The sequence below is a fragment of the Clytia hemisphaerica genome, unplaced genomic scaffold (assembly GCF_902728285.1).
Source record: "Clytia hemisphaerica strain Z4C2 unplaced genomic scaffold, Clytia hemisphaerica genome assembly, whole genome shotgun sequence".
NCBI lineage: Eukaryota > Metazoa > Cnidaria > Hydrozoa > Leptothecata > Clytiidae > Clytia > Clytia hemisphaerica.
The window spans coordinates 13,943-25,595 of NW_027103630.1; the positions used below are offsets into that span (position 1 = coordinate 13,943).

The following is an 11,653-nucleotide window of genomic DNA, read 5'->3' on the forward strand; positions in this document are numbered from 1 at the left end:
GACTATTTTGACGGCCGAATTACCGACGAATTTTGACCCTGACCCCCCTGCTAAGAAAACATTTCTGAGCATAAAACTGTACAAAATATGATCACTCGCTTACCAGGCCCCTTTTGCTGAATGCGGTCTTGTATTTGTACGGTACAATATAAAATACTGCATTTATGTACGCGTTTTTAGCCAATCAGATTGCTCTTATTTTTCAAGTTGATGATTACTCTAATTAGTTGATAAATTTAATTTTCATCTTCTTAAGCATGACCACATTTGTGTTATTCATCAGAAATTTTTATTGACTGTTTTGATTTTTAGAAAAAAGAACAAAAAAGAAAATGTCGGTAAAAATAGATTGTAGTTGGGAGAAAGTAGCTTTCCAAGAAAAGGAATCACCTATTGACCGATCATCTCATGCAATATCCATTATTGGGGACGTCCTTTACGTAATGGGCGGTGAAAACATGGCTAGAGTTCCCATCGATTCATCCGTATACGCCCTTAACATTTCAAAACAAAACCTCAAAGATGGATTGACAACTTGGCGTAAAATTGATGCACAAGGAAATTCTCCAGTTCCTCGTATTGCACATTCTCAAGCAGTGATTGGAAATAGAATTTACATATTTGGAGGGCGACAAGGTAATTTTTAAGATGGAACTTAATTTTTCAGAATTTGTCAGATATGTTAGTGGTTTTTCACTCCACCAAATAAGCCTATCCTCCAATTTTTCATTATTTAGAACCTATCATAAGAAATGTGTATTTTCATTATAAAACTTTCATCGTTAATTTAGTTTCCAGAAATTATTTCATTCGGCAAATTTATCTTCTCGCTTGTATTAAACACAGAACTTCAAGTATGTAAATCGCTAAGGCTGGTCTCCACTTCCGCTGGAGTTGGCGAAACTTTTTATGACGTAATCTTTTCTTTTGGCAAAAAAGGTTAAGAAAAAACTGTCGCCCATTTCGCGCGAAAGTGGATACCGGCCTTTAAGCTGTTCCGCCGATAATGCATTACCTTTGAATTTTTATTTAGTTATCCCAAGGAATTATATGCACCCTATCTTTTTCTCAAGGTATAACAATGGATGAATCCCCCTTGAACGATCTTCATTGTTTTGATACGGTAACCGAAACTTGGACAGAGGTGGCGGTCAAGGGTGGAGTAGCACCTTCCGCCCGATCTTTCCATCAAATGGTGTCAGTGGGAACAAGTCTTTTCATATTTGGAGGATGTGGTGCAGCTGGGCGGATGTCTGATTTAAACGAATTTGATACCAAGACATCAGTTTGGACAGAACATAACAATGTAAGTCGGATTAAAGTAATAATCAGATTATTATTTTGAGTCTTGAGTAAAACCTTTTAAAACTTCAAATCTTTTTGGCCTAATCCTAATTTCCAATGTCACGTTACAATTTTTTTACTGTCAACAAGAAAATAGTAGAGCTGTAACGTAAGAACCAATTTGAGAGGTTTAAAACTCACCTGTATCAACTTAAGGAAATAATCGAAGGTGATCTATTTACCTAATTTTGACCAGAATCAAACAACTATTTTGGGTAATTTTTCCTTGACTGAGATTAAAATTTTGTTCGAATCATAGAAAAATTTATTTCAACCACAGTAGTTTAGAGTCCACACCGGACAACCGAAGCACATATTTTTCCTAATATATTTGTACCGTTCCGACGGTAAGACAATAACCTTTTCCCCGTAGTGGCACAGTATAAAGGCGCGTGCCACTTTATTATTTAATTACCCCCTAAAATCGACCCAATCTTTTCTTTACATTTCTATTGTCTATAGGTGCAAAAAAAAAGACTGGGCGGTTTTAGGGAGGTAAAACGGACGAAAAAATGCCCGCGTGGAAATTGGCGGCTACGTTCGAAAAGGTGTATTTGTTTTGCGTACACGCTTTTTTTTATAAGAATGGTGTAAATCCATTTCATCATGGATATTCTTAACTTTTTTGGGAAAATCATCCTAAAATATTCTTACAGCACATTCTTAGGTTAGGATCCTAATTCATACTAGATTTAACATTTAGTACATACGTCTCGAGCATAAAATGGCACTTTTGTAAAAGGAGTGAGCCTAACTTGGGGATAATTGAAAATTTATAATTGAAAAGGCTCTTAAAATGGCATTCTTAGATTTAGTAGCAAAATTCCATGATGGTGATATTCTTAGCATATTCTTAGTTTTTTGGCCATTTTCATCATGGACATTCTTATAAAGTGTATTCTTATTTAAAAAAAGTGTGTATTAACTGTTTTCCATCATTCTTTAATCATAGGAATTCATAGCTGAAAATGGAAATGTTGAGCAGATAAAAGGAAGAGGAGGAGCTAGTCTAGTTGCGTCAAATTGTGGAACCAAAATCTTCCTTTTGGGTGGTTTCTCTGGCAAAGAGATGGATGACATTTATATTTATGATTTAAAATCGAAAGTATGGAAGTATACCAAAGAGCTGAAATTGCCAGATCCTCGAAGTGTTTGCATCTCAGCTGGAATGCAGGTATGATCTTTAAATGTTTTATTTTTACATAAGTGTTCCCGTTTCATATCGGACACAGATTTCATATCAGGACAGTGTCTGCATATTATTATTTTATGCTGATATAAGCAAAATCATGTTTTTCTTTTCCTCTTTCTGACCAATCTTGCTCCACATCCGTGTCAATCCAGTAAGAAAAAGCTTGTAAATTTAAATTGATGAGTAAGCAAACGATATCACTCGTATTTAAAAACAAAAACTTTAAGTAAAATTTTCTTCTAACCCTTGTGTAAAGTAATGTAAAAAGTAAGCGGCTTTTCCGTCTCAAAATTCAGAATGATTCAACAAACTTTCAATAAGACGTTCCAGGCTCGGATACAGAGGGAGGCTATAACCAATGGAGGAGAGTGCACTTTATTATCGTATATGGAAACTAATTACTCTCCATGAATAAGATAGCCTACCTCCTGTATTCGACCCTGCGTTCTATAATTTAAAGTGTAAAATTCAATCTCGGTCTCAGACAAGAAATCTTGCTTTGACCACTTGTAAGTTATTGCAATCAAATCAAAGTTTTCAACAAATGTTTCACCATCCAAGACCAATAAGAATTTCTAATTGGCTAAACAGTACCAGATTTTGTGCTTGACCAATATGAAGGGCGCATTTGATAACTGTGATTACCCTTTGGTTTATTTAAACCATGACAATTGACCTATGCCTAAAGCTACCTAATATAGAATTAGGATCGAATGAGGGTTTGAAGCCAAATACTCTAAGTCATTGCATTGACGCTTTTTAAAAGGTATAGAAATTTGATACCTTCGTTTGCATCTGTTAAACTGAAACAAAGGCACTTTCTGATGTTGTGGTTGTTATCGATAGGTACCAGATGTTAAAAAAATTGAAAGCCGGGTAAATTTTAACAATAGGTCCTGCTCCTTGGGCGGCCGCCAAAAAACACCATCAAAATATTAGAGAATGGTCGTTTTGATAGATACTATATTTCTATTGCAGATACCAGGAAAGGGCCGATACATTGCCATATTTGGTGGTGAAATCAGCGAAAGTAGCAAAGGTCATGAAGGTGCTGGAGGCTTCTCAAACCAACTGATTCTGCTCAACGAAGACACATTAGAAGTGACTATAGTTAATCCTACCAATGATGAAAATGGTATGCCGCTTCAAAGAGGGTGGAGTTCCGGCTGCTCTTTGCCTAGCAACAAGAGTCAACTGGCTATCTTTGGAGGACTATCAGGGAACGATGAAAACCCAACACGGTTGGGTGATTTATGGATATGTACGATTGCGTCACTTTAATCATCGACCGTTAGAGATTAATGCTATAATACAAGATCCAAGATTCGTCCATTTGTCTGAGAGACCATTTCGTTTTTGTTAGTCTGGAAATGCAGGCAGTAAACCTTTTCAATGTCTTGTTTACATATAATACAGTGTGTCTCTAAAAGGTGGACCAATTTTTATATATTAAACGAAATTTTATGACTTGTATTCAATCTCAAAAACTTATTCCATACATCTTGGGAATCGAATATCTATTGATTGAACAGAGAATTTAAATCTTATACACGGGTTGCAAAATGATATCAATGCAGTCAAAACATTATGATTACTCGAAAAAGTTCACGTGATTTTTTTTCCCATCTTACTTGCTTTACAACTTACAGCTGATAACTTTATTAGTGTCAATAGTAAAAGCTTGATTTGTTTTCAGACTTTTGCAGCCTGTGTATTATTTCAAGCCAAGTTTATTGTAGAGGAGTTCCTACCCGGTTTACTACGATCTAGAAGGACTAGATTTCATGATTTAATTTATTCCCGAAAAAAATTGAATTCGGGTTGTTTTGTTTGAACAGACGGACGTCAAATCACCCAGTAGTTATACCCAAATTTAATTAAGAATGAATTTATTTTATAGTTTTGTAAATTATGATTTTTAATAAAGCTTTGGTAAAGAAAAGGATCACAAAGGCTTAACAATATTTCATGACAAATTAGTTTGAACATTCAAAGTGGTTTATAATCATTATATTACGTAGTTATAAATTCTCTGTTTTTTCATAGTTTTATCAATATTTTCGATTTTACAGGGACATGGCATTCGACCATGTCAAACAGAAGGACATTTTGTAGATTCTACTTAAAATGAAACCAATCACATTCAAACCTTCAAGATTCAACATAAAAGGCCATCAGGACGTCAGGTAAGCCACTTCTTCTTTTGGAAAAATCTTCAAAATTTAACAAACGGGGAAAGTAATTACAAGGGGGGTTGGTGGAAGATTGAATCTCTAAATACGGGGGGGGGCAAAAAGGTAAATATAGACAAAGACCAGCCTATTCAGAGCAAAATAAGGGACGCCTCTTTTGACAGATGTAAATATTTTCAAATAAGGACCGAAAACGGTTGGAAAAAATGAATAATTAACAAGGATGGGAATTTTCTAGACACCTAAGAATAGTGCGAGTGTAAAGCGTTCGAAAGCACTTGATGCAGACGTTCTGATGTTACTAACAAGTCTGCCCTAATTTACATCGTATAACCATCCAGGGGGGGGGGGGGTGGATTCGATTCCCTTAGTGTCTACCTTGTCGCGCGCTACGCCCGACGATTTAAACATTGGAATCTCTTGTATAGTAGCAATCGGCTTTTCTCTGCGGGTTAGGGAGGGATGGTCGCTAGGGTTTATAGTATCCCCTAATTGGGCAGCCAGATCACCCTTATTTATATATACTTATTCACTTGCATTTATTGTCTTTAACGGCCCGGTAAGCTTTTTTGAGACATTTACCCATTTTTGTTTTCGGCTTAATTAAACGACAGCACAGTTAGGAATCCCACGCGGAAGTCCGGAAACTTTATTGACAGCTCGACAACTCAAATTTCTCTATCTCTACAGGTTGGTCCCGTTTTGTAACTTTTCAACCATCACGTTGACTTAAAGATGACAAGGTGTGTGCTTTAAAGTGTATATTCTTGTTTATTTTTTTAAACAAACATAGACTTCCCACTGATAACTGTGAAAAACTGTGCTGGACTTTCAATTACCTTCACTTAGTAATTCCTTTAAGAACTATCTTCAAGCCCTAGAAGTTCTACTTGATTTTTATAAGGGTCATCAAACCTATATCTTTAATAAGAACCTTCATGAGCTATGATCATTTAAGGGGAGGATTATAATTTTAAATAATTTCTCGTGGGATATAATCTTTCGTAACTAATGGTATACAGATTTTCTTAGTGTTGGTAGGTTAACCAACCATACCTGAGATACCTGTGACAAAAGTGACTCAAAAGATTATTTCTTACAACTTTTTTACGTTTTATCTTTCTTAAAAGAAAATAGAGTTGAATATTTGGGTTTTGCTGAACAAACTAATATTAGGTCAATAATTTGAAGTGCCGCCGTGTAGTTTCATCCATACTTACTTAAGAAATTTTACTTAAACTTTCGTGGGTTGACAAGTGCACGATTCTCGAGTGTCATGTTTTTTAAAAATATAAATTTTGGGTTTTTTCAATTTTACTACTGGTTATATGAAATTTGTATGCTTTGCTGCGTTATTTCTTAATTCGCAGTTCGCGTGTTTTTATTGTTTACGTCGTTGATGAATCCTCTAGTTTCCCTAAAGGCCGGTCTCTACTTGCGCGCGCTGCGATCGCGCTTTTTCGTGCAAAGCTTCCACGCTATTGGTCAAATGAAAAATGAAGCAACTCCATTGGTGCGATCCTGACGTAAAGGTTGAAAAAAGATGAAACATGTTCAACTTTTTTTTTCGAGCGCGGGCTACATTTTTATGATGTTATCTTTTTTCCGAGCAAAAAAGTGCGATCGCAGCGCACGCAAGTGGAGACCGGTCTTAAGACGGGACGAGTCACCCGCTCAGGCTCTTCCAGAGAATGTTCGTACATGGGGATGGAGGATATGGTGTCCAGGGGTAGTGAATGAAAAATCTAAAAAAATCTGCCTTGTCAGGGGGTAAACTTGCTCTGTTTGGGGGTAATATTGAATTTCCATGAGGTCAACTGATGCTTGTTCGGGGGTAAGATCTGCTGTCCCGAGGGTCAAAACTCAACATGTTCAAGAGGTAAATTAAAAAAAAAATGTTATATCCTCCCACATAATCAATTTTTTCTGGGATTTTCTGATCGGTAGGTTGGCTGATAGGTAAAAACGATAATTTGCGTGGGTAGCTGATAAGATCTTTTAGAAATATTCTGATTGTCTCTACAGTGTGTACCCTCACTGTGTTCATGGGACCCATTTTTTACCCTGCAAAAATAGCCGTTTTGGGCGGTTGTAAAACATAAAAATGCATTATAACCTATGTTGTTGAATAATTGAAAAGTGTCATCTATAATGGTGCAGAGGTTTGATGATTTACTGAAAGAGTTTGGTTAATATGTATATATGGTACACGAAAATTTAGGGTCCACTGTAATGAGGAAAAAAGGAGAAGACTTATTGGGGTGGTTGTACTTTTACGGTGTGAAGGGATTGGCGCTTTTTTAGTACCGTATTACGGGATTGGCCCTTTTTTAGTACCGTATTACGGGATTTTACGAAAAAAGAGACGGGAAAACGGTATTTTAAAATGAGACTGTGACGGTATTTAGGTACATTTTTGCCCTGTACAAGCCGGGATTCCGGGATTCAGCAAAAACTTTGACGGGGAAACGGTATTTCGAACCCCTACAAACCCCCCTTATTGGAGGTTCGTTGAATTGTTCATTGATACTGTGTCATGGTTATCAACGTTCTCGAAATTACGTAATCTTTCAAAAATGTTGGTATGCTAAACTTATCATGCCAGGTCAAATGATATTTTAGTTCATCGTTTGCACTCGATTATCAGTTAGTGGAAACTTTCAACAGATACAATGTGTCGGTTCTCATTGTTTGAAATTGAGACCTTACTGTTCTGTTTTGTATACGTGATATAACTTTAAAATTAAACAATAATTGTCTTCTTGTATTAGCAAGCCAAATAGTGGGTGGTAAAAACCAAAGCTAGTGTGGAAGGGAAGGTTCACACGATGCCCTTTGGATGTGCTTTTTGGGGGAGTGAGAAGTTTCTACGGCTTTTGTTTTAACAATAAAAGAGGCGTTTTATCAGCTGAGCTTCAGGTTTGACGGCTCCGTAAGCGGCCCGAGCCCTGATTTGGCGGCCTAAGACCTGAATTAATGGCCGGGAAACTTTACGACATTTCTTACCTTCAATGAGACGTCGATATTCCTTATTAAAAGTTTTGGCTCGTCACAGTTTAAATGTAATTCGATGAAGCTTCAATGTAGGTGGAAATTGATACTTTCAGCTATCAGGGAAATCTTTCTATTTGTCCCTTTCTTGTTTTCATGAAAAAATGTTTTATAACTTTATGATGACTATTTGTTTTTGGTATATATAATATGAAACATTTCCATTAGATTACATAGTAGTTGGAATGAAAGCTCTTGGATACATATGTGTTAGAGTTTGTCAGTATAAAACTTTTTCGCGAAGCAATATAGCTTTTTCGGGGGGGGGGGGTTCAATTACGAGCACTCGACTAACTGAGGACAGGCAACCATTTCTGTATAAATTCAAATCAGCATACGGAACATCTTCACCCAAAGACCGAGAATTTATTGGTCTTTTTCAGTATCCTAATTTAAGGACCCTCAGATTAATCCTGGATAATTTAAAAGGTTTTTTTAATTCTGGAGGCGATAAATGATCTTGTTTATTGCCAATAAATTTTCATTCACACGTCCATTTAAATTTTACAAATTCTGTTATCGTATCTTGACGTCTATTTACGTTTCAAATTTGAAAATTGGCCAAAAATATTTTCGAAATAATCCGATAATCCGATTAAAGTCTCACTTTGATCAAACGGATAATACTTTTATGTGTTTTAAAATCTTCAAACAGTGCGATGATTGGCAATATCTTGACTTTTTGAGAGTTCCGTTTGACCTCTCACTGTCTAGTTCACTGAACTTGGACAATTTTTGTTTACTGTTGATATGAAACAGACAAAAGACACAGAAACATATGAAGTTTTTTTAAGGTGGTGCATTTTTCATTTTATTTTGTAGAATCAAACTGCCGATTTTAAGATCATTGGTATATTTTGTCTTTTATTTTAGATAAAAAGTAGATTGAAATCTTTGGCAACAATCTTGTTACAGATCTTCCAGCAAAGATGAGAGGGTAAGAATTTTTATCAAGTCTCCAATTAATTCTCAAGCTTAGGGAAATTCCCCACTTTTCAAGGTCTTAAGTAAAATTTTACGTACATGTGAAAAGCAAATGTGCCCAAATTATTAGAATTTCCCCAGGCTCTTTCATGTTTGGATGTGTGACTTTCGAAAACAATTTGCGTGAATTAGGTCGATTAGGGGTAAAGGTTTAAAAACTTTGTTCTAAAATTCGAAGAATTTAGTCTACTTGCAATCGAAAAATTCTTGATATCTTAAGACTTTAAATTTATTTTCAATCTATTTTTACAGTAGATTGACATCAACATCAACAAGACGTCTTGATCAAGAGATTGAACGTCATCGTCACATCACACCTACAACCTCATGCTATCCGTCAGAGCTCAAAGCGCGCTTAAATAACGCCGTACTAGACTTCACTTTGAATAACGAACTCAATCATATTAAAAAGCAAATGAAACATTTCGAAGTCGCTTTTGAACGACAACAAATTCGTGCGTTCCAACAGCGTCGTTCTTCGTTACCCGCAGCGTGTTTACCTCAAGGAAAAAGAGCATCGGTTTCAGGACCAGATAGTGTAAACAGACTCAGATCTAACTCACGATATACATTACCTGAGTTACAAAGCTCTAGACGAAGTAGTTCCGTCTTATCACAACCAGCAGCCACCATCACACAACAACGCAGACGAATTTCTTCAATCACACCCTCAAGACCAAGTGCTGAACCAACCCCTAGATTGAACCGTTCTTTATCGCTAGACGTGACACAAACAATCAGACCGTCATCAGGAGAGAAAAATGCAAAAATCACAAACGTTACCCCAACTACTGATAGATTAAATTCAAAACATTCAAACACTAGAATTTCACCTCGACTTGTCAGTGCTACTATGGATAAAAGAAAATTATCAGTCGATCGACTTACTGCAGTTGCATAATTGATATTCCTTAACAAATTTTCTTCGGTCAATCTCTAAAATTTAGAATTTTAGAAGATGCAGGAACATATAAAAACCTAAAATTGCTTAAAACGCTACAGATCTGTTTGTCTGATTAGATCCCCATATTTGATCCTTACAAAGACACAATGATAATGGTTTTCTCACACGAGCTGATAAACAGATGGTTTATTGATTTACTTTATTTACAATCTTAACCGATGTAGAGATGAATTTTCATAGGGAAATGAATTGAAAATGAAGAACGCGGTATGAGAATTTTTGGGAAGCAAAAATCATATGAATGGTTGTTGGAAATTTTGCGGAATTTTGAGGTTACTAAATGAACATACAACCTGAAATATTGAATATGCAGGGAGAAATATTGAATATCTGGGGAAAGAATTTTACATAGAATAACTGAAAATCTCTTTTCCTGCCGAATTTTAAAGTTTTCACAGATCTATCGAATAAATTCCTAACCTTAGAAATCTTTTGACTTTTTGTGCTTTTCGTATAAAGAGGGCCAAAAAGGGAAAAATCCTGACCCTTAGAAGGACTATTTTGACTTTCGTTATTTTTGAACTGGAAAAAAGTCGACCCTCATCATTTACACATAACCCTCCCCATCCAATTTTGAATGTATGAGTGGGTTCGAATTAACGGGAGTCTAATAATGTACGTATAGACGATACTATCGTCCCGTTAGAGGGCCAGTAACATGGGAAAAATATGAGCGCAGAGTTTACAGTCGTCAGTGCGGTTAACGATGTAGAGTTTGGAACACACGTCACTGCTTACTCCGTCCTGGGCTAACCATCGATTTCAAGTTTATCCCTCCTCCTAAACTATTCCCATCTTGATCTGGTGTAGACGATAAGATGGTTTAATGTACGTAATAACTATCCGTCCGTGGGGTACTAAGGCAAAGGGAGGGGTATGGGTATATGCCGCCTTTAAGGGTACCTTTTTGGACCTTCAAAGTCCCTATAAGGGTCGTAAAAATCACAATATTGAATTTCAGTTTCCCTAAGGATTACAAGAAAACACAAACTCCAATATTTATCCCTTAAAAGCCTAAGTTAAAAAGTTCCGGAAAGGGCCCCAAAATTTACAAAATTTCGGTTTTTCCTCGAATTTTAAAACTAAAATTTCCGATTTTCAAATATTGGGTGGCACCTCCCCCCATTATTTCGCAAGTCTACCCTATATATCCAAAGTGCCTATCAAGCTTTCTCCTTTCCTGATTTATAATTTATTGATTTATCATCTTAAGTATTTGTTTAATAACATTTGGATAGATAGATAATTAGAATATACATTTTTTATAAGCAACAAGTGGTTAAGACTCGAGGCCTCAAATTAGCCAATTTTTTTTACTATCTTGTAGAGCAAAAGCTTTTTACACGATCTAACCACTTACCACCATTTTGGTCACGCCTGTAAAAACTTTGCCAGGCATAATTTGCGGGTCCTCTCTCAAAAGAGTCTCTAGCTTTCTATCTAGCTTTTCAACCAATCACTTGCGGTTGCATCCCATGAAAAATGCTATTCTTAGGATTGGTCCCTTACAAGGCCAAAAATACAGTTACGCCTCTACGCTTGGTCGAAACAGCAACAAGTCCGTGGAGCACGGACCTTTACGGCCAACGGGGACGTGCCACTGCCTTTAATAAATGGACCATTATAAAAATGAATATTTGGTAAATTTGGGAACCTGTCAAAAAAAATAAAAATAGATATAAATGTTTCCCAACCTGAAAAGTAGACGAAAAAAATGAAAAGTTTTCTAATTTCCATCCTAAAAATTGTCAAAAATTACCAAAATTCAACCCTGTCAGATACACAAATTGAAAATTAGTAAATTTCTTCACAGCCTAAAAACTGGACCGTGACCAGCGGCACTGTACCCAATTCTGCCTTGGTGCCCCTGAGCAGTTTTAATTTAAGTTAAAAGCCAATGTTCAGTTTTAGGATCACGTCTAACGT

At 36.2% G+C, this 11,653-nt stretch overlaps 2 protein-coding genes across 2 annotated transcripts; both read left to right on the plus strand.

Moving 5' to 3' along the window:
• The first annotated feature begins 328 nt into the window (after nt 1-328).
• LOC136802594 (uncharacterized) lies at nt 329-4,050 on the plus strand. Its single transcript, XM_067059348.1, has 4 exons — nt 329-636; nt 1,074-1,306; nt 2,297-2,518; nt 3,515-4,050. Exons 1-4 carry the CDS (start codon nt 333-335, stop codon nt 3,815-3,817), a joined length of 1,062 nt encoding a protein of 353 aa, XP_066915449.1. The 5' UTR covers nt 329-332; the 3' UTR covers nt 3,818-4,050.
• Nucleotides 4,051-8,625: 4,575 nt separating this feature from the next.
• Nucleotides 8,626-9,771, plus strand: LOC136802595 (uncharacterized). Its single transcript, XM_067059349.1, has 2 exons — nt 8,626-8,716; nt 9,016-9,771. Exons 1-2 carry the CDS (start codon nt 8,709-8,711, stop codon nt 9,662-9,664), a joined length of 657 nt encoding a protein of 218 aa, XP_066915450.1. The 5' UTR covers nt 8,626-8,708; the 3' UTR covers nt 9,665-9,771.
• The last annotated feature ends 1,882 nt before the right edge of the window (nt 9,772-11,653 follow it).